Source organism: Propithecus coquereli, unplaced genomic scaffold (genome assembly GCF_000956105.1).
Source record: "Propithecus coquereli isolate 6110/MARCELLA unplaced genomic scaffold, Pcoq_1.0 Scaffold42, whole genome shotgun sequence".
Lineage (NCBI taxonomy): Eukaryota > Metazoa > Chordata > Mammalia > Primates > Indriidae > Propithecus > Propithecus coquereli.
Window position 1 is genome coordinate 8,047,076 of NW_012149952.1, and position 24,054 is coordinate 8,071,129.

At 40.4% G+C, this 24,054-nt stretch overlaps 1 protein-coding gene across 2 annotated transcripts in view; it reads right to left on the bottom strand.

Annotated features, from left to right (window-relative positions):
* FRMD7 (FERM domain containing 7) overlaps positions 1-24,054 on the bottom strand; it is a 46,082-nt gene that overhangs the window by 6,662 nt on the left and 15,366 nt on the right. The window contains exons 2-8 of one of the 2 annotated variants that reach the window (XM_012653335.1): positions 15,347-15,451; positions 14,485-14,527; positions 12,086-12,119; positions 9,358-9,455; positions 1,483-1,597; positions 1,145-1,292; positions 22-117 (exon numbers count right to left, since the gene is read on the bottom strand). In XM_012653335.1, the coding sequence (XP_012508789.1) occupies positions 22-117; positions 1,145-1,292; positions 1,483-1,597; positions 9,358-9,455; positions 12,086-12,119; positions 14,485-14,527; positions 15,347-15,451 (639 nt within the window). Of the gene's footprint in view, positions 1-21; positions 118-1,144; positions 1,293-1,482; positions 1,598-9,357; positions 9,456-12,085; positions 12,165-14,484; positions 14,528-15,346; positions 15,452-24,054 lie in introns of both variants that reach the window. The other variant, XM_012653334.1, reaches the window with a different exon arrangement.

A 24,054-nucleotide genomic window follows, 5' to 3' on the forward strand; every position in this document is an offset into this window, starting at 1 on the left:
ATATATTAGAAAGCTACTTACCAAGATGTTGGCATGGAGTTTGATAAGAAAATGCTTTCTCTTAAAACTCAACTTGCGGATTTTAGCCCAGTTGAAAGTATTGATCTTTGTATTTCCCTATAAAGAAACACATGGTAGATTTCAGAATGTGTCAGCAAGAGTTGGTTTGTAAGACAGTGCAAACCTGATAGAAAATGCACTTCATGAATGGGACCACCTTTGACCCATCTCTCATGCAGATTGATCCTGTCACACTAGGTAGAAGGGATGGCCAAAGAGGGCATTCCAGGTGGGATACAAGGCTGCTCTGGAATGCAAGCAAGAAGGGGGATGCCTGGGGAAGATTCCTAGCCAAGACAGGGAGATCGCAATAGGAAAGGACTACTGTAATAGCGTCTCTAATCTCACCCCTTTCTCATGTTTCCAAATTCATCTGCTAAAAAAAAAAAAAAAAATGCCCTCTTTCTTTTGCCACTCCATTTGTTCAAACACCTTTAGTAGCTCCTCACTGCCTCCATCAGGTCTTGGCTGTATCTCACTGCCCCATTTATATTGAATATGCAACCTACACTCCCACTGCCCCCCCAAAACACCATTATATCCAACTCTGTACCTTTCTCCTATAGTCTCCTCATTCTCCCCACCCAGAAAGCCTTCCACATAGTCAAGCCTTCTTGTCAACTCAGACAGAACCTCCTCTAGTATATTCTATTTAATTACTGCAGGCTTCACCCATTCCTAACTCCTCTAAACTCCTTTGCCTTTTCTGGTCTGCCCAAACACTTAGCTTTTCTTTGGTTGTTGTTTGTGCAATAGGGAATCTATTCACATTGTCCAAAAATCAAAGGTATACAAAAAGATATATATGTTAAGAAGTCTTACTCCTACTACTGTCACTCCTGCTTCTGTCCCCCTCTATCTATTCCCTACACATACCCATGGTTATTAGTTTGTCATGCATACTTGTCATGCAACTAAAGGTAAATATAATAGATTAACTATCAACTACAAGTAAATACAATAAATTACTTCCTTTTCCAGCTGGTGGGAAGACTGAGGGGTGGAATCTCTTTGGGAATGAACACCCAAGTTGAGCCAAGATAACCCCCTCAAGCTGAAGGGCTTGAAAGGAAAGAGCTGTTACCCGTAACACCAGTACTCCCATGTGAGCAACAGCCAGGTGAATCTGCATCCCTTCACCATCACTGGCAGGGTGAGGCCTGATGCCATACATATCCAGCTTCCTTGCTATATCCAGTAGCAGAACGTCAGATTCAGCTGGGCTCCTGCCACTGAAAAGGGAAAGAATTTATGAGCCTAATAAATGCAGCAAGAATGACACTTCCACCATAAGAGCTCCATGAGGAGCTCAGCATTTTCTTGAGCCTAAAGCTTCTCAGGCTTAAGGGCTTGCTTTTAAGAGGCTGTCCCCAGCTTCAGTGTTCTCTACTTGGGGAAGCAGGTGCCAGTTAAAGTACTTACATGTGCTTCTGATGAAAGTGTGTGATCTTGCTCTCTAAACAGTCTTGGTTTGGTAAGTACCGGGTTTGTGCCAGATGCTTCCTATCTGTTTCTTCATGAAAGTCTCCCAGTTCAGCTGCATGACAGAAAAAGTAACATTTTTCACATTACCATTTAGGAGTTAAGCAATAGAGCACCGAGCATATCCTCTGGCCTCCTTTAAACAGCTCTTTCTTTGCAGTCAGTGCAGCCCCATGCCTCTCGCCCCATGCTTTATGTATATTTATGTTTCTGTGGGAGCGTGGGGGGTGGAACTGGCTCTTTTTGAACCAGAAGCAGCGGGTTGCTATGAGGTCTCAGTACAGGAAGTCACAGACCAAGTGTAGGTCTTAAAGGCTCCAAGATTATAGTTGAATATTTTATTAGATTTTTCTTCTCCCACATTCCATTTATGATCTCTCCTACTACCAATCAGCTACTGTTATAGGTTGAATTTTGTCCCCCTGACCAAGTTCATACGTTCAAGTCTTAACCCCCAGTACCACAGAATGTGACTATATTTAGAGATAGGGCCTATAAATATGAAATGAGACCATTAGGGCGGGCCCTAATCAAATGTGACTGGTATCCTTACAAAGAGAGAAAATTTGGACACACCAGGAATGTGAGCAAGCAGTAAAAAGATCGTGTGAGCACACAACAAGGAGGCCATCTGCTAGCCAAGGAGAGAGACCTCAGCAGAAACCAACACTGCCGACAGCTTGATCTTGGACTTCTAACCTCCAGAACTGTGAGAACATACATTTTTGTCATTTAAGCCACCTAGTCTCTGATATTTTGTTATGGCAACCCTAGCAAACAAATACAGCCCCCTAATCTCACTCCATCCTGATGATATATTATCAAGAAAGGGGAATATAAATGCCAACCACAATGCAAGCCAGTCACAGCCAATTCATCACTCTGTACACTGGGAATCTAGTAAATCCCCAGCTATCTAGAATCCCTAGTAGATGAATCATTTTGGGTTTTCCAAATAGCTGGCATTTTATCCATGATTATAATTTTACTCTTTTCTAGATGTCTCCAGTTTATTGGTATATACATCTATTACAGCACTATGCCTATAAAGGCAATTGAGGTAGTTAGGATTATCTGCCCTTAACATAAATGGCCTTAGACTGTTTTGATTTTTGGATTCTTTTTTCTTCTTTATAATTTTTATGTGTCCTTGCTCTCTGTCATATTTATAAGAATCACTTCCTGGTTATTAAAGAACCCTGAAGTCAAAGTTTAGAACATTTCATGATAAATTGAGACTTCTAATCTAACATAAAATGGGAACCCAGATATCCAAACCTGTTAGCATTTTATGTTCTATAAGAGTAAATAGACTCTCCTTGGAATTCTGTGCTGCTCTCCTATTGAGTAAAATACGTGGACAATGGGGCACCTACTTTGAGTACTGGAAGGCTGTTTTTTTTCCCTTCTATCTTAGTTTTCCATTTGTGTTTTAGATGGTATGCTCATTTTCAGACAGGTGAGGTTTATATGTATATTTCAAAATCACAATATAATGAAAATTTCCATATAACAGTTTTTTAAAACACCAAAGCAATGACTATTTTCTTTCTTTCTTTATTTTTACCAATATTGATAAACGTACAAATCCCACTAAAACTCAATCAGGCTCAGATGGTTTCATTGATTAATTCTATCAAATATTCAAAAAAGAAATAAATATTTAATACCAATTCTCCACAAACTCTTCCAGAAAATAGAGGTGGAAATATTTACAAACTCATTCTATGAGGCCAATATTACCCTGATACCAAAACCAGAAAAAGACATCATAAGAAAAGAAAAGTATAGGCCGGGCGCGGTGGCTCACGCCTGTAATCCTAGCACTCTGGGAGGCTGAGGTGGGCGGATTGTTTGAGCTCAGGAGTTCGAGACCAGCCTAAGCAAGAGCGAGACCCTGTCTCTACTAAAAAAAATAGAAAGAAATTATCTGGATAACTAAAAAAATATATAGAAAAAATTAGCTGGCCATGGTGGCACATGCCTGTAGTCCCAGCTACTTGGGAGGCTGAGGCAGTAGGATTGCTTGAGCCCAGGAGTTTGAGGTTGCTGTGAGCTATGCTGATGCCACTGCACTCTAGCCTGGGCGACAGAGTGAGACTCTGTCTCAAAAAAAAAAAGAAAAAAGAAAAAAGAAAGAAAAGAAAAGTATAAGTCAATATCCCTTATGAATACAGTGACAAAAATCTTCAGCAAAATACTAGTAAACTGAATCCTGCAACATATAAAAAGGATTATACACTATGACCAAGTGGGATTTATTCCAGGATTGGAAGGTCAGTTCAACATAGGAAAAGTAATTAATGTAATACACTATGTTAATAGAAAAAAGGGGGAAAAACCACCATACATTATCATCTAAATAGATGCAGTAAAAACACTGGGCAAAATCCAACACCCATTTATGGTTAAAAGAAAAAAACACTCAACAAACAAGGAATTGAAGGGAACTTCTTCAACCTGACAAAGGTTATCTATGAAAAACATACAGCTAACATCATAATCATACCAAATGGTGAAAGACTGAATGCTTTCCCTTAAGACCAGGAACAAGATAAAAGTGTCTGCTCTTGCCACTTCTACCCAACATCATACTGGTTGTTCTAGTCAGTGCAATCAGGCAAGAAGAAGAAATATAAAGAATTTATACTAAAAAGAAAAAGATAAAACCGTCTTTACTTGCAGTTAACATGATCCTGTATGTAGAAAATCCTAAGGAACCCACAAAAACTACTAAAACTAAATAAGTGAGTTCAGCAAGGTAGCAAGATAGAAGAGCAATACATAAAAAGTAACTGTATTTGTATACATGAGCAATGAATAATCTGAAAATGATATTAAGAAAACAATTTGGTTTATAATAGAATCAAAAAAGAATAAAATACTGAAGAATAAATTTAACAAAAGAAGTGTAAAACTTGTACATTGGAAACTATAAAACATTACCAAGAGAAATTTTTAAAAGAGCTATATAAATGGAGAGACATTTCAGGTTCACAGGTGAGAAGACTCAATATTGTTAAGATGGCAATTTTTCCAAAATTGATCTATAAATGCAATGCAATACCCATCAAAATCTCAGCAGGCTTTTGTGTAGACATTGATAAATGATTTTAAAATTTACATGGAAATGCACAGGACACAGAATAACCAAACCAATTTTGAAAAAGAAGAACAAAGTTGGAGAGTGTACCCTTCCCTATTTTAAAACATACCTACAGTAATCAAGACAGTGTGGTAATGGCATAAGAATAAACATACAGATTGAATGAAACATAATTAAGAGTCCAGAAATTACTTCTTACATTTATGGTCAATTGGTTTTTGACAATGGTGCCAAGACAATTCAATGGGGTGAAATAATAGACTTTTCAACGGATAGTGCTGGGATAAATGAATATCCACATACAAAAATATGAGGTTGGACCCCTTCCTCACACCATACGTCACATAAGCATATAAAAAATTAACACAAAGTAGATCATAGATCTAAATCTAAGAGGAAAACCTATAAATGTTCATGAAGAAAACTCAGGAGAAAACTTTGTTGCCTTAAGTTAGGCAAAGAGTTCTTAGATACAATACCAAAAGCATGATCCACTAAAAAATATTCAGAAAGTGGAATTCCATCAAAATTAAAAACTGTTGTACTTCAAAAAACATCATTAAAAAATGAAGAGACATCATTACAAAATGAAAAGACAAGTCACAGATTGGAAGAGAAATTTGTAAATGACATATCTCATAAAGTCTTTTTAATCAGAATTTACAAAAATCTCTTAGAATTAAATTATAATACAACAATTCATTTTAAAATGAGCAAAAGATTTCAATAGGCATCTTACCAAAAAAAACATAGGAATAAGCACCTGAAAAGGTGCTTAATATCATCAGTCATTAGGAAAATGCTAATTATAATTGCAATGAGATACCTGTTCATACCCTCTAGAATGGCCATAATAAAAAAGATGCACGATATGAAGTATTAGTGAAGCTGTGCAGAAATTGGAAACCTCATACATTCCTGGTTTGGAATTTGGAAAATTTTATAAGCAACTTGGAAAACAGTTTGGCAGTTTCTTAAAATGTTCAACATATATTTACCATAAGACCCAGCAATTACACTCCTAGGAATCTACCCCAGAGAAATAAAAACATGTATTCATACGAAGATTTGTATGCCAATGTTTATAGCATCATTCTTAATAGTTAAACTAGGAACAGTCCAAATGTCCATGACCAGGTGAATAGGTGATAAATGTGGCAAATCCATAAAATGGAATTCTACTCAAACAAATTGCTGTGATTCATGCTAGAATATGCATGAATTTCAAAAACATTATTTTGAGTGAAAAAAGCCACATGCAGAAAACCACACATTTTACCATTCCATTTACATGAAATGTCCAGAAAAGGCAAATCCATAGAAACAGAAAGTAAATTAGTGGTTGCCTGGGGCTGAGCATGAGAACAGGCAATGACTACAAATGGGCATGAGAGATCCCTTTTGGCGTGATGAAAATGTTTTAAAACTCGATGGTGGTAATGGTAGCACAATGCTGTAAATTTACTAAAAATCATTGAGTTGTGCATTTAAAATGTTTAAAGTGGGTGAATTTTATGACATGTAAATTACACCTCAATAGAGCTGTTGTTTAAAATAAATCACATGCACACACACCAATCTTCCAGTTCATTCAGCACAAGACCCCATGTTGACCCTAAGGAAAATAAGAGCACATATAACTGTGCTTATTTTTTTTTCTCCATACAAGACTATGACAATCTAGGAAGACAACTATGACATACAAATAAATAAGTATCACCAGCAACAGAAGGTGACAAATGTTATGAGCACCTTCACTGTTACCATGTTGGTCCAAACTGCCATCGTCTCTCTCTCCTCCAATATCCTCTTATCTGGTCTCCCCACTTCCATCATTCCTTCCTAAGGCCTATTTTCATGCAGTGGCCAACACAATCCTACCTAAACGTAATTCAGGCTGGGCGCAGTGGCTCACGCCTATAAGCCTAGCACTCTGGGAGGCCAAGGCAGGGGGGATTGCTTGAGCTCAGCTAGTTCGAGAGTAGCCTGAATAAGAGGGAGACCCCGTCTCTATCAAAAAGAAAGGTGGGGGGGAGGAACTCAGCCCAGCATTGCAGTGCACACCTGTAGTCCCAGCTACTCAGGAGGCTGAGGCAGGAGGATCCCTTGAGCCCAGGAGGTGGAGGTTGCAGTGAGCTACAATGATGCCACGGCCCTCTACCCAGGGCAATGGAGTGAGACTCTGTCTCAACAAAAGCAAAACAAGGCAACTGAACACCCCTCCTCACAATCCCTCACCCCTTAAAAAAATAAAATAAAATAGAAAAACCTAATTTGGATCATTTCACTCCTCTGCTTAAACTGCTTCAATGGCTTCCCAGCTCTAGAGTCATACTCTAGGTCTTTAACATGCTTTTAAGGACTTCCATGATTACTCTTTCCCTCTCTCACTCAGCTCCAGTCAGCTACAAAAGCCTTTTGGATGTTTCTCAAACACCCAAGGCACACTCTCACCTCAGGCCCTTTGCACTGGATGTTCTCTCTGCCTGGAACTCTCTTCCACTGGATTTTGCATGGCTTACTCTCCCACCTCTGTGAAGTCTGTTCAAACATCACTTTTGAGTAAGCCTATGCTGACCACCTTGTTTAAATATTCAGTACCCACCCCCAGAATTCCCCATCTTCCTCCCATGCTTCACTTTTCTCCATTGCTCTTATCACCTTCTACCATGTATTATATAATTTATTTACTTATTTTGGTCATTGATTCTCTTCCACTCTGAAAATACGAGCTCCATGAGGGTAAGGATTTTTGTCTGTTTAGTTCACTTCTGTTGTTCTCAGTACCTATAATAGTATCTGGCAGGTGGTAGGTACTCAATACATTTTTGTTGAATGAATTACCAAGAAGCGTTACAAAGAGAGTTCATAAGAGAGGGGCTTCATCTGAAATGTACAAATTGTGTTTGGGAGAAACTTTCTGGCTAGAGCAGAGAGGTGTGTAAGAGAGACTGGAGCAGATGAGGTCAGAATGTGGAGGTTCTTGAATACCTAGAACATAACAGGCATCCAACAAATGTTAGATGAATAAAATATTGAATAAATGAATGATAAATATGATTGTGTTCTGCACACTACCTTAGAGTCCAGTGAAAGAGTCTGACTGGGGTTGATCATGAAGAGCTAATTTACTCAACTGTAGCTTTTTTCCATGGAAAGAACTCCTATTGACAAACAAAACATCCTCTGGAAAAGCTAAAGTGCTGTGTGCTATGCCTGAAATGGCCACTAGGGAATGCCCAAATCCATAAGGCTGAACTGTTAAGAATGAAATTGGGCTCCCCCATGAGAGGTCACCCAGGAGCCCCAATCCCCTGACTGCTGCCACAGGCAGCTAGTGGAGAAGGATGTCTTCCAGCATTATTTCCTCTATCTGCACTACCCACGCCCCCACCCCAGTGCCAAGTACAATACTGGACATAAGGTTAGTGTCCTTGGCTTTCAAAACTCTTCAAAATGGTGGTTCATTTTTCACCACCTCTCCTAAGCAGACTCTATGAGTGAGCTATACTGGTTCGTTCTTCAGCCTCTATATATGCTGCTTCTTGTCCCATCGCCATTTTTTTTCATGCTGTCTCCTCTACCTATCACTACCTATCCAATTCTCATGTGTCCCTTTAAGGCCCAGCACAAAAGCCACGTCCTCCATCAGCCTTCCCTGATTACTACTGCTCTTACTGCCTACTGCCTTTCTGAGATCCTGGGGCTCTCATCACCTGTCCCGGTCAGGAGTTACTTGGTAAACACTGATTCAGACATCGTCCCTATGAAGCACTTAATTCTGGAAATCCTGGTGAAATCAGAAATCTACCATTTCTGGAATGCCAGAAAGGAAAGACACAGAGGTCAAAAATGGACTTATGAAACAAATTAAAAAATGAAGTTATGATCCTGCAGGACGAGTAAAGAACAGCTTATTCTTGGGAGGCTTCTCTAGAAGAAAGGAAAAGTCCAACTGGCCCCAGAAGAAGAGATATTATCTCCAGCTGCCTAAATCCTGCCCTTAGGGCTGCTGGAACAGCCTGACCTGCCCAGTGTCACCCCCTCCCTGGCAGGCCGCCACTATTCCCCAGGCCTCCTTCTACCTACCTGCATTATTTAGCCTAATCCAACTGCTTGGCTGCTAGCACATGGGGAACTCTAATAGATGCCTGGGGCCTTTTTCACTCCAGCCTCTCTCCACCTGCTGTACTCTGTGCTTTGTTCTCTAGAGCCATGAACTGTGAAAATGTGCCACAGACAGCGGGTACCAGAGATGTATCCTGGGGCAAGGAGAGGGAATGGGGGACTTCCTGGCAAAGTCCATGCCCAGATTAGCCCAAACCAGCTCCTGGACAGCAAGTCCCCAGGCAATGGGAGGGGAAAGTTGGACTGAGGTAGAAGAAAATTAGTATTTACTTTTAATCTACAGAACCACCCTGTGAGAAGGTATTCTTGTCACTATTTAAAGACAAGGAAATTCAGGTTCAGAAAAGTGAAGGGACTTCACCCTACAGCAGTTAGAGGTAGTAGAGACAGGATTTGAATCCAAATCTCAATGACTGCAATGAACCAGCCTCTTCCGACTGGACCATGCTGTTCGCCTATATCATATCCAGGCTTTCTCTCCTCTGTAAATCCTAACAGTGTTGGGCACAATGAGAGAGCTGGGCTCCTTTGCTTGGTTCTCTACCTGGCTGATAGCCCCGAAGCAGACATTTGCTACTTACATTGTAAGATGTGAGATACCATCAACGCTGTACAGTTGTCACTGCATGGAAGCCTTCCTAGAGCCAAATCCTTCTTTATCTGGAGAGTAAAAAGATACCTGCAAAGAAGTTGGGAAAAATCTCTTGATAAAGAAAGAGGAATAAGAAAGAAACATTTCCCTTCTCCTCGATTTAAGATGATTCAAGAGAGGAACGGTGCCCTCAGTCAGTCAGATGCCTTTTTGGGGCGGTGAGTAATGCATAAACTTTGCTTCAGCCACAAACCAGCCCCAGACCACAACTCGGTTGATCCAGCACTTTGGCAGGCCTCAGAGCCATTAGGAATCACCCTGGCCAAATCCTCCCACCAACTTGAGGGAGTTGGCCAATCATCCTCTGGTGGTTTCTGCCACGTAGCAAAGCCATATCCCCAGCTACAGAAACAAGGAGATCCAGCAAGAATAAGTGCACTCACAAGGCCAGTAGTGCACTGTTTACAAAATGCTATCAAATACTCACTTTGATAACAATTTAGGCGGTTGGTGGAGCAAGGAATGATCATCTCATTTTATAATTATGGAAATAGAGGGGCTAGGTGATTTTGACAAGGTCATATCACCCAAAGATAGTGAAACTGTGGCTAGAACTCAAGTCTGCCACCAAACTCAGGCTGCCTTCTATCCAAAAGATTACGTTTCAGAAATCAAAGACTTGAGGCCATGCTTCTACCCATGCTATTCCCTTTGCCTGAAACACTGCTCTGTATCACCAGAGCCTAGCACAGCACTTTACATAGAGTAGATATGTAATTAATGTTTACTGAAAATAACTAAACCAGACTACCATTTTTCCCACTGAAGGCTCATCAGGGACCCATAAAATAGAGGTTGGTATCCAAGGCTCTGCCAAACAGATAGGATTTGTCCCATACTCTTAAGTCCTTATCATAACAGAATCAACTTTTGAAAAAAATGTATATAACAAAGACTCCACCACTGACTGCCTTCTTCCATGGTCCAAAATTGGCTCTAATATATATTATATATTATTTATTATTATTATTTTTAGAGACAAGGTCTCACTCTGTTGCCCAGGCTGGAGTGACAAGGTTTCGCTATGTTGCCCAGGCTGGTCTCCAACTCCTAGCCTCAAGTGATCCTACGACCTCAGCCTCCCAAAAGTGCTGGGATTACAGCTGGGAGCCACCACACCCAGCCCTAATATTTTATTTTATAAATTAAAACTCTGATTACCTACTGCAAGCATTTCCCTATACAAAATATGATTTTCTAAATAATGTTCTATGTGGACTTTTTAAAAAGCCAATTAAGCCTTGAAAGCAATGTGGTAAATCAAAATTAATTGCAAGTGATAGATGAAAATTCAGATTGAAAAAAACAGGTAAATTAGTAGGTGATTATTCAGTTTACAAAAGCATTCATCATTATTATCTTTCAAATTGTGAGCTCCCCTAATGCATCAGAGATGATCCAATTAGAAAAATTATATTTGCACACCACTCTCAGAAACCCATGTATTAGCCTAAACAAGGCATCCTTGTAAACTCAACCATAGTTAAGTATTCTTAAATAGACCAATGGGAAAAAATAAAGAAAGCCTAACCTTTGCCATTGCCTGTTTTCAAATAGAATAATCAATTAGAATAATCAGCTTCAGTTGCTAAAGGGAAAGTGAATTTCATTTTGCTTCTAGCAAGCAAGAAAGGAAACTTCTTGTCATTTGACACGGTCCTTGCTATTAAGATGGCAGCTGCCTGCTACAAATACCAAATCCTTGCTCTGAACAGCTGATGAATCATTTATCATCATATTGATTTTCTCATCCTTTTTTTTTTGAAAAAGTTTATCTCCATAAAAATTGGTCACAATTTGAAACTCAACTGAAATGGGTTATCAAGTGCAAATTGATATCAAGATATCAAGTTATCTGGGAAAGTGGCCTACAACTCACAAGTGTGGAGAGAATTAGAAGAGGGAGAAAGAGGCTTGTGACAGATGACTTCTGCAGAGGCCCCTCATAAAAGTCCTATATAAAAGGGGTAAAGATGAATGTCCCTGAACCACACTGGGGAAAAGACATCAGGGAGAATAACTGTGATCCTGTGATCTTGGCCAAGTCACTTTAGCTCCCAGGACCTATTTCCTCATTCGCAAACCAATAGGACTGGACTAGATTATCTCTTAAATCCCTTCTATGTGTAAGAGTCTAAGTCTAAAAAGTGGAGTAAGGTGTGGGGGAATGTTATGTTGACAATATATCTTTGCAGAAGTAGGTTTCCACTGTAGTTCTGAAGGGCATTTTTCATAAGTTTATGGCATCATTACAGAATATTTTGCCTTCTACTTATGAGATACATCCACATAACCCTCCGTTTTCAATGTCCATTGAAATTGGCTGGCATCATACCTGTGCTGTTAAGCTGCCCTCTGATTGAAACACAAATGCCATGAAGGAAAGCCCGCTCATTGTTGTAACAGTTAATGGCATAACCCCCAAGTGGTCACCCAGGCCCGCCACCACTTCTAGAACATCACCCCTCCTTCTCTTCGCAGTCCCCACGCTTTGGAAGACCAGCCAGACCCACCCTCTCTCCAACTGTTAACCATTTCCAAGAGAGTGACTTAAAGCCAAGCCTTGCAAAGAGGGCCAGAAGCCCTTGCCCTGATAAATAGAGAATAACGATTAACATCATAACATCATAAAGTAGACACACAGGTAAACTCCATACCTTGTAAGTTCTTCCCGCAGATGTCCAGGGTCCACTGGGAAAAATTTCACCATAAATTTGAAAACAACCTCCTTAGGATCTTAAAACACAATATCTCCATAAGTTTTATATAAATGTTCATTACAACAGTTACAGATCTTTACACATACACACCCCTCTCCTTTTTCCTCCCCTCCCTACACTCCCTCCCACAAACCTGTTTTAAATTCCTAAAATAGAAAAATAGAAATTTTCTAAATTTTTCTAAAATAGAAATTATTATTTATTAAGTATTTCCATTTTTAAATTATGTCTCTATGAGGATAGAAATTGGGGAAGTTCTCCCATCCCCTTCCCACTTTTTCTCCCTTCGAGTTTATTTTTGTAAAAATGTGCCCCTTTGGGACCTACTATGTCCTCTCCTAAGAAGTGTCCCATTCAGAAAATACACTATTTTGGATTCTGCAATGCTGGCTGAGAGACGGGCCCAGCTTCAGCTGGGGCAGGTGAATATCATCTAGCCTAAGGATCTCATAAAAAGAACTAGAAGCAGTATGGACTGATATCTTTCTATCTAGCTATCTTAAAACATGCATTAAGAAAACATATCTACTCATCTTCACAACTAACTGCATTTGAAAATAAGAAACTCTTTACATCAAAAGTAAACACATACATGCAGCATTAGCACCATTCATTCAGTAAATATTTGTTGGGTGCCTATTATGTGCCAAGCATTATATTATACTATGCAGGTACTGAGAGTAAAATGACAACGAAGAGCTCACAGTCTGGTAGAAGAAACAGACATCAAGACAGACAATTGCAACACCACAGTGCCATAAGCACTGAGTACTGAGGAAGCACAAGAGGGAGAAAAGCGTTTGTAGGACATCAAGGAAGTCTTCTCAGAGGAGCTGACATCTGAACAGCGCTGCCAGATTTAGGGAATAAAAACTGCCGGACTCCCAATTCGATTTGAATTTCAAATAAACAACAATTGCATGGGACATACTTGTACAAGAAAAGTATTCTTTATCTATCTGAAATTCCAATTTAACTGGGCATTCTGTATTTTATCTGTGGAGCCTACACTTGAGATCAGTTTTGTCAAAGTCAACTGAGGTGGGACGTGCAGCGCTGTGGCTCACGCCTGTAATCCTAGCACTCTGGGAGGCCAAGGACGGAGGATCGCTTGAGGCCAGGAGTTCGAGATCAGCCTGAGTGAGGGTAAGAACCCATCTCTACTAAAAATAGAAAAATTAGCTGGGCATGGTGACATGTGCCTGTAGTCTCAACTACTGGGGAGGCTGAGGCAGGAGGATCGCCTGAGTCCAGGAGTTCAAGGTTGCAATGAGCTGTGATGAGGCCACTGGACTTTAGCCCAGGGGACAACGTGAGACTCTGTCTGAAAAACAAACAAGCAAACAAAAACTGAGGTGGGAATACAAAGTGGTTAGTGGCCGGCAAGGCTAGAAAGGTAATCAGAGTCCAGTGCTTTCTGTATCATGCTAATGAGTTTGAACTTTACTACTCTAATGCTAATGAGTTTGAACTTTACTACTCTAAGGGCAATAAGAAGCCATGGAAGTATTTTAAGGTGGGAAAGTGATATGCTCAGGTTTGTATTTTCAATAGATTCCTCTGGGAGTGGTGTAGATGATGGATTGGGGGGAATTGGTTCAGAAGCTGTTGGAATAATATGACAGACAACAGTTACGCAGTGGGAACATGCAGGACTGTGGGAAGCACCAACATGTAAAGAACAGGTGGTAGAAGAGGAGCCAGTAAAAGAGACACTAAAACAGTGTTTCCTAAAGTATTGATGGAAATCTTCCTGCCTCAGAAACACGTGCAGAATTTGTTAAACATGCAGATTGTTGGCCCCCAACCCAGGAATGGGGCCCAGGAATCTGCATTTTAACAAGAAACCCAGGTGATCCTAATGCACACTGAAATTTGAGAACCACCACAGTAGATTGTGAAATATAGGCAGAAAATATGTCATGCATATTAGGCACTCAAACGTGAACAAAGGCGAATGGATAATGCTTGTAATGGGATAAAACTCAAGGATTTTCAGGCAGAAGGTGAATGGCATTGCAGATTGACATCAAGGATGCTCGAAGATTTGCAGTGCCAGAGCATGAGATATATTTCTCGAGCCAATCCACAGAGTGCTGTAATTACCAGGGTTCTTCAGATTTACTCAAAGAGACAGCAGCATGATTTCCTTCAGCTCAGGCAAAATTAAAACAATTTTCTAAATTGCTAAATTTACTGGATGTATGAAGGATTGATATCATATGTCAAAGCCCTTCTCTCCCCTTACATTAATGTGAGGAACTGTGTAGTGTTGCAGAGATATTTTTCAAGTTCTAACTGGGAACTATATTTCTTAAGTGATTTTCCATACTTACTTTTTACTTGCTTTGTTATGGGCTTCAGAAGTTCCAACCAAACCTGTAATAACATTAATGAAAAAATTGGTAGAACATGGCACTGAGTGGAGCTTTTTTTTTTCTTTTTGGTAACAGACAAAGGTCAACATGAAATAAACAAATACCAGGACTGTTTAGACTTTTAAAGATAGTTAGAAACAAACAGCAATGTCAAAGAGATGGTGTACCCTCACCACACTCAATCTGCCCCCTTATATTTTCCCAATGACAGTGAACATTGTTGATCTATAAACTCTTTCTTGTTGACATTTGAATCACTGCTCCCCTGCCTTAGTAGGATGACAGAGGTGTCACATACATGGCTCATTAGTTGCTACAAAGACTAATGAAGGCATTTGGCTCCCCATTTGAATCCTACAGTCCCCAAATGCCAGCTTAATAGACATAATGAACCTTTCTGGGAAGATGCCAGATTACATATATACCAAGGCAGGACACACCGGTAGAATATCGTGAATATTAGGACCTGAGAGAGGAGAAAGGAAATTCCCCTGAATATTCATTGCTAAGGTCAGAAATCTTAATTCCGGAGGTTGAGGTACAGCCTCTGGCAAGTCAAAATAGATAAAGCATGGGGGATAGCTGTTCACAGAGTGACAAAACAGGAGCATGGGGTGGCAGTGTTTGTGTTTGGCAAACTGAGGTGAGTTTTAATAAATGAGAGAGGAAGAAAAAAATAGTTATTAAATTCAATCATTTTGCAAGGGTGTAATGATTTTTTTATTTTTCAATTGGGGGTTTGAACCCTATATACCTAGCTACAAATTGCATTTAGAAGCAATTTTTAGACACAGAGAACCCTATAATGAAACCTACTTACATTGTTTCCAGAATGGCTGCAGAATTCTAATCCAAAATATTCCTTTTCAGCAAGATTTAGATGGCTGCAACTCAGGTTAAACAGTGCCCTTCCAGATGACTTTTGCTAAACAAAACAAAGAGATCATACAGCACAGTTTGCGCTCCTAACCTGATATTGCTACTGCAGCGTAGAATAAAGGGTAGAGGCAACGAGACTGTCTTCAGTCCTGTTCCCTTTAAGCACCGTTTAGAGGACCTGCATCCTCCTAAATGATGCTGAGCTTTATAGATAGATCCACGTATCTTTCTGTAGATTGTTTTAGGGACATTCCTTAAAAAAACCCCTGAGTCTAATGACCCTCTTGCAAAAAGAGAGCCTTGCACTTAACTGTGTCTAGATCTGCAAATTTACCCTTTCAATGGAATACTTCAATCAATTCTTCCCACAGGCAATTTGAATGATTTTTTTTAAAACAAAATTGACAGATAGTTTAATCAAGATGTAAATCTGACCCTACTATTCCCCTGCTTAAAATCCTTCAGTGGCTCCCCTCAGGATAAAGCCTGTACTCCTTAGCATGGGAAGCTGAGCCCTCTCTCCCTCAAGCGGCCCTTCCCGCCCCTCTTCCAGCCTCATCTCATGACCCCCCCACCCCGACTCTTTGCTAAGAGCTGCTGACTGTTCGACTGTTGACTGTTCGTAGTTCCCCATCATGTCCAGTCATTTCATGCCTTCATGCCTCAGCTCCTGTCATTCCTTCTCCACCAACCGCTTTTCCCATCTTTCTTTGGTTTGGCTTATTTCTGCTCAGCTCGGATGTCATCTCCCCCCAGGGGCGCTTTCTATGATCTTTATCAGCTGCGGGCTGAGCCAAGGGTAGGCCCCGGTGCCCCAAACACCCTCGCTTACCTCAAACATGGCACTTCTTACCCTGGATGTCTATCTTCCCATTAGACTGAATTCCTCCATAGCAGGGACTTTGCTTTGTTTTTCTTGTTACTCAGCAGGTCTAACTCAGAGCCTGGTACACGGTGGGGGCTCTTGCATGTGTGTTGATCCGACATGAAATTGACCAAAGGATTATAGGAACCCCTTGAGAGGATTTCATTTTGCAGCTCTGCCCACCAAATAAATCTGCATACAGCATACTCTGTTTACATAAAGCCACACACATTATTTTTCTGCATGGAGCCCACACACACTGTGAGCCCAAAACAGTCCCTTTCTCGTGCTTCTTGGAGAACAGGAGCTTTGAAGAGCTCTCTGTGAAAACCTCTTTGAGCTGAGTATGGCTGACTCTGATCTTCAGCCTCCACCATTGCTGACCCCGAGGGTTGCTGCTGCAGGGAGGACTGTGATGGGAAAATTGAGGCCTGGCTGATAGGCACAAAGACACTCTAGAAAACCCCTAGTTAAAACCGAGTCACGCGGTGCCTACAGTGCGCTGCAAAGGAAGCCGCGCGCGGGGAAATGTAGTTGGAAATCACCGACCCATAGAATTAACAGTAACCTTGAGAGGTCAGAGAGTCCATCCACCACCAACCCCTCTCCCTCAAGGCAGTACCATACTGAACAGAGCCCACAGCTGGTATTTAATAGCTTCCAGGAAGGCGGCCTACCTCGCCCCCTTCCCCCGCCCACCAAAAATACGCCCCTCTCACCCTGGACTTCTCTCCACTTGGTTACACTGCCCAGAGCTCTACCAACTCAACATTCATTTGGGTTAATCCGGGTCCTATTTTTAAATGCAAACAGGTCTCAAAGGGTGAAACCTATTGCATCCCTAGCACCTGGAGAGAGAGCTGCTGTACTGAGGGAGAGGGGATTTGATTTGATGTGGGAGATCACCTTGGAGGTGGGGTCCAGGAAAAGAGGGTCAGCCCCAGGGGCTGGGGGATGCCAAGGAAATGGGGGGCTGGACAGGGGCACGTTAGGGTGGAGGGGGGATGTTTTTGCCTATGTGGCAACCTTGCCTAGGGCAAGTGCTGACACAGACCATTCCAGACAGATGAAATCGCTCCTATTTTTAAAGTCCTCCAGACAAGGAGCTGCCACAGGATTTTTATTATGAAAAAAAAGAAGAATTTCTAAAGAGAGATGATAGCAATACTTTTTCCAACACCAAAGAAACATTTCAGTCACGAGGACCAAATTCCGTCACAGACTCCAGTTTCTTTGCAAAAAATTTAAGAAGCTCAAGATTCCCCTTTTTCCTCTTCATTTTTTATTCTTATTTTCCATCGGGGCACTTAATCCTCCCTATCAATGCTGTCACATTCCATGTGTTTGTATATTTAAATGTTTCTGCAGTCGCAAAGAATATATAGCCTTTTTTTTTTAAGTTTCAAATTAAGGCTTTCTTTTTGCTCCCTTCTGTAAGATGCCATACTGTGTTTATACGAATAATTCCCTGATTCGTCCATTCTTGTGTAAGTGTTGCCAACTGGCTCTACAAAGCCTTTGGCATTTATGCGTTTGGAGGTCAGGCGCTCACTTGGCTCGAGCTCTCCACCCCCATCTCCAGGAAAGGCATTTCCCTCCAGTCCTCCATAATGTACGTTGAAATTGGCCAGCCTTGTGGAATGTGTTGCATAATAGGTAAGGTCTTGGTTCTGTCTCAACATGTAACCTTTAATTTTTTTCTACCATTATGATCCAATTCCTCAATTTTGATGTTATGATTATCTTTCTCATGTCTCCTTGTATACAACTTTCCTATTTTCTCTTTTCTGGACTTCTGATTCTCTGTACAATTGCTTGCTTGCTTTCGTTTAAGCTGGCACTTTTCAACATTCTCATCAAGCTCCTTAGGGAATCTAAATTCATTACCACCAGTCAGTCCTCCCACTCCAGGAATTGAAAGTCCAGTCCTGAATCCTGTCTTGTCCTCATCTCCACTGGATTACAGTAGGACAGTGTCTGCCTTTTATATATATATGTGTGTGTGTATACATGTTATGTATACACATATATATTATATATTTTATTTTAAACAAACCTCTGAGAACTCGTATTTATAATCTCCAATTTACTGTGTTGTAACCATTGGACACTGATTCCTGGGGGCTCCAAACTCATCTTCTTGTGGGAACAATAATATTCAAAATGGCTAACTCTAAAAACCAATCTATTAAAGTTTCTATGCAACTGGAGCTGTCATATAGCAATTTGTTAAAATTAATCTGGATTATAATCTTGTCCTACTCACTTACTAACTGGATGAATAGGGTAAATCATTCAGCTCACAAATTGATCTACCTTTTCCAGGTACCTAAAGATGGAAATCATGTGTTTGAATACTTGGCATTAAGCACAGTGCCTGGCAAAGGGTGGACATTCAATAAATGTTTACTGAATAAATAGGTAAATGGACCCAAACATTTAACTTGATTCATGTACATTAATTTGATGATAGTCTTTTCAGGAGGAAGAACAAATTAGTCACTATGTGACTTTGGGAAAACTACTGAACCTTTCTGGGCCTCAGTTTATTCATCTGTAAAATGGAGATGATAGCGGTATTATCTTATAGGGTTGTTGTGAGGATTAAATGAGAATTCACATCAAAGTCTTAGTACTGTGCCTGGCACATTATATGACTTCAGCAATGCAATGTATAGATAGATGCATAGAAATGAGTCTAGAAGTATATACATCAAACTGTTAACAGCTTTATCCCTGGAAAGCAGATAGAATAAAGAAGACTTTAACTTTTTACTCTGTACATGTCTAAATTTTTTTTAATGAGCAAGGACAGTGGAAACTTTCTTAACCAACTTCTATTGAACAACGCACAGATAATGCTTTCCATTCCCACTTTAAAACATTGGCAGATGTCCATGTCGTGATGAAACCTCATGGCTAGTAGGCTACTCTAATACAATTATACACTTTGACAGCAACTGATTGAGTCCCATGCTTACTAATGCTTGAACATATTTTTGACAGTTTTACTTGTTATTGTAATTATACAATTTAATTAAATTGTATATAAAAATTAATATGAGCGCTAAAGGCAAGAGTTGTTTCCATGAAAATTAAGTTGATTACTTTGTAAAGATTCAATAAGGGAAAATCCCCAAAAATGTGCTGTCAGATTAGTTTTGGATATGATAGCAGTAAAAGATTGGGGGAGAAAAGACATCAAAATCTAGAAGGATTCTGTACTCAAGCTGCTTTCCAAGCATCTACATTCTTGTTCCATGTTAAATAAACCAATATTGGAAATCATAGGTGACACCTTATGGGCTTGGTTTACAAAACAAAGACAAAAAAGAACACAATTAGAAGTCCATACTCAAAAAAAGGGCATTGGCCCTACATCAAAAGTTTTGCATATGAATATAAACGTGTATGTTTTATGTTAAAATAAAAAGTTTAAGGTATTTGTGTGTTATATGTATATGATTTATTATGAGTCTGCTTTAGCAAATTTTATCAATTAACTAATCAACAGCCACTTTTGACAACATTAGAAAAAAGAGGTTCTAATGTTTCCGTGTCTTGATTGACTTTTAAAAAAACTACAAAAAAACCCTATATACTATATAATTAAGGTTTCAAAAAAGGATACATTGGAATGAAGTATAGCATATCATTAATAATAGCATAATAGGTTATTCTTACTTTTTCCTTATACTTGCTACGTTTTCCAGATATATGCAATAAATATTATGAAAGTGAAAAGCATAGTATCATACAAAGTGTATTATAGATGCTTCTCCTGTTTCCAGTGCTGATTCTGGCATTCAAAATATTTATGTTCCCTTCAGAAAATTGTTCTCAAAGTCACAGATGATAATCACTCACTCTCCTGACTTTATGGTTATGCTTCATTTTTCATCCCAAAAGATAACTGTCTTAGCTCAGAATTTCATAACAAAATACCATAGACTGAGTGGCTCAAACAATAGAAATGAACTTTCTCACAGTTATCAGGCTAGGAATCTGAGATGAGGGCGCCAGCATGATTTTGTTCTGGTGAGGGCTCTCTTTCTGGCTTGTAGATGACCACTTTCTTACTATGTTTTTACTTGGCAGAGAAACAGAGAAAAAGAGAGATCTCTCTTTCTCTTCTTATGAGGCCACCAATGCTATTGGATAAGGACCCCACCCTTATGACCTCATTTTACCTTAACTATATACTAAAAGTTCTATCTCCAAATACAGTCTCATTGGAGGTTAGAGCTTTAACATACGAATTTTGGGAGGACACAAGTCAGTCCATCCAATGACCCAGCTTGATGGTCCTCTTTAGTTACCATATTTGCTCATTACGACTTTTGGCTCTTCTGAAACACTAAATCCACTGTCAAATAATGAAGATTTGTGAGGCATTTTGGAAAGAATGCTCCCAGTTACAGAAGGCCAAAGAGGAGTTCCAAGAATGTGCTGAGCACCTGTAATAAACATGAGGAGGCTGCACATCATGAGGCTAAGAATGTGGGCTCTGGAGCCAGACACACCTGGATCTAGTCCTGACTCTCCCACCCACTAAAGGGGTGATTGTGAGCAGGCTACTTAACCTCTCTGAGTCTCAGTTTCCTCAATTGCAAAATAGGATTATCAGAAGCCAGACACAAAAGGTCACATACTATATGATTCCATTTATATGAAATATCTGGAATAGGCAAATCCATAGAGGCAGAAAGCAAATCAGTGGTTGCCAGGGGCTGGCTGAAGAGGGGGAAATGGGGAGTGACTGCTAATTAGTATGGGATTTCTTCGGGGGGGTGATGAAAATATTCTGGAATTAGATGGTTGTAATGATTGCATAACATAATGAATATGATGAAAACCACTGAATTATACACTTTAAAAGGATGAATTTGCTGGTATGTGTATTGTATCTCAATTTCAAAAAGAATTGTAGTGAGCATCAAATGAGAATATTCATGTAAAGTGTTTTACACAGTGTCTGACCCATGAGTAGAGCTCAAAAAGTGTTCACTATTTGTAGGGTGACCATATAATTTATTGACCAAACCCAGACACTTTTGAGGGTAATAGAAGGCACTAGAAATAATTATATTTGTCACAACAGGTATAAAGCAGACCTGTCTTGGACAAATCCTGGTGTATGGTCACCTAGCTTTTAGCACTTGGATCATCCAAGGGGTCTGTTTTGACAAGGGCAGTATTTCTTTGAATATTCAAGATCTGCAATATTGAGGATCACCCACACGAATATTGGTTTCCTCTCACAGAAACCAGTGACTTCTGATCCTGTGGCAAGTGAATGAATTACCTTTTGATCATTTTTAACCCTCTGATTTCACATTTTCATAGGTAAGGTTCAGCCATAACAGTCATACAAAAAGACAGGGACAGACAACTGCTTCATCAGTTTTTAACATCTTCTTAATAAATACTTGAAAAGCCAGCCCATCACTTCTCCTTTGGCATGTTTTTCACTCCATTCATTATTCTCTTTTTTGAGCTCTTTTTGTTTTCGTGTTTGTAATTTTCATCTGCCCAAACTCCGGGCTTAATTTTGATGTGCTTGCCTTTGTCCTTCTGTATATGCCTTTACCTATTTGTGACCCTTTCCACCATCCCTTCAATTCAACGCACATTATTGAGAGCACCTGCTCTGTGCCTGGTACTTTCCTAGGCTCCAGGGATGAGATGAACTGAGATGAACAAGACATAGGCATTACCACCAAGGAACACATAGGCTGGTAGACAAGGCAGGCACATCAATGGTTAATCACAGTAGTCTGGGCTAAGTGTCCTTGTGGAGGTATGTATGCAGGGGACAATATGAGGTCACATCTGATGGGCCTCTAGCCCAAAAAGATGGGTAAGGGGATTCCTAAGAGAGGGGACACCTAATTTGGGGCATGAAGCAAGAGTTGAGGTTAGATAAAGAGTAAGGAGTGGAGAAGGGTGTCAGAAGCAGAGGAGATTAGAAAACCTGGTGTGAACAATGAAACTGCAAACAGTTTGGTGTTGCTAAAGGAGAAAGTGAGATGCAGGGGCTAGAAAAGTGGACAGGAGTCATACCAAGGAGGGCTTCCTGTGACATGGGAAGCCATGAGCTTGGAGGTGGGGTGCATGGTGAGAGTAGGAAGAGATGAATGATGTGGTCAGGGTTGTGTTTTAGAAATACCAGCCTGGAATTAGTTAGGGCACCACTTCCCAAACTGTAAAGTGCACATGAATCTCCTGGGGTTTGTCAAAATGCAGGTCTCAGTTCAATAGGTGTGAGGAAAGGCCTGATAATCTGCATTTCTAACAAGCTCCCCCATGATACTGATACTGTGGACTGTGGATTACACTTTGAGGAACAAGGATGGAAGAGATGCGTGGCAGAGGTGCCAGGCAGCTGAGTAGGGGCTGCTGCAGAAGTTCAGGTGAGAGAAGATGGGAGCTTGGACTAAGGCAGTGGTAGTGAAAATAGCAAAGGTAGGATGTGAGACATGTCTCCATAGTAGGTGCAATTGGACTTGGGGAGGTAAGACAGAGGGAGAGACCTGGAGATTCCTGGTCTTTGGAGGCCTTGGAGGCTTGCTCCCTTTTTGCCTCCTGCCAGGATAAGGAATTACATGCACCATGGCTGAGCTTCGGTTACATTTTGCAGTCTTTTATTCACCTTTATGTACTACTTTGCTCATGCCTGACATTTGTTTCTTTACCAGTTGGCCCATAGACCACATGTACAACTGGGGGCTACCCAAGCGGCTCACCTCGCCTACTCCCCACCCACCCCCTTGTTGCTGATTTCTTCCCACACTGACCTATCTAAGAGTGGGGATGCTCAGAACATTCCTCACTGACGTGTACACATATTTGAGTCCCTCCTTCGACACTCCCTGCCTTTCGCACAGGTCTGAAAAGAAAAATCACAGCTTGTTATAGCAAAAGCTCTCTGCTGGCATAAAGTTATAAAATATCCTTTTGACACCTCACCTCTGATGTGCTCACTATTTCCTTTTAAAGTCACCCACCTGGTATTTCCTTCCTGGTCTTTTAGGGTGAAACTCAGAGCTTCCTCGTGTACCATGTATTATCCCTTTTGCAATTTACCCTAGTCACCCCACTCTGGCACTGGCCCAGAATCAGTTCCATCCATAGTAGTACAAGCACACTGTCACTCAGCATGCTTGTGGGGACCACTGTGAACTAGTTCCTTCTGGCTAATTTCCGTCTCTCATTTAGTCTTCAAATCCTGAACTCTAAATAATGTTTTGGAAACTAGAACCAAGCAGGGCACTCTAGAGAGGATCAGACTTGTGTTAAGTAGAATAGGAAGTCTGGAGATATTTCTGTATTTTGGTAACATTTGCTGCAGTTCCACCTTAAGCATGTTTTCAGTGACGCTGATTTAAATTCAGCCATGTAGTGAAATCTTGTTCTGCATCTTGAGCTATGCTTCTTCACTTCAATCGAGCCCTCTGTTTATAAACATCAATAGGCACGCTCCTTATTTACAGAGAGCTTGGGCTCCTCTGAAAGTAAGCCTTTCTCCTTTCCTATCTTCAACAGGCTACATCCAGGAACCTCAGAACTTCTTGGGGATTAAACCCTGAAATGGCTCATTTTTAAAGACTGTTTTACTTTTCCTTAAAAATGCAAATATTCTGACACTGAAAAAAAGGTATGCGTCTTACACATTCACCAATATAATTGGATGCAACCAGTTTTCTAAGAAATAAGAAATAGGAGTATAATTTTGAAAGTAAGTTTGCACTCAGTAAACCACCCAGGGAACTGGGAAAGAGAGC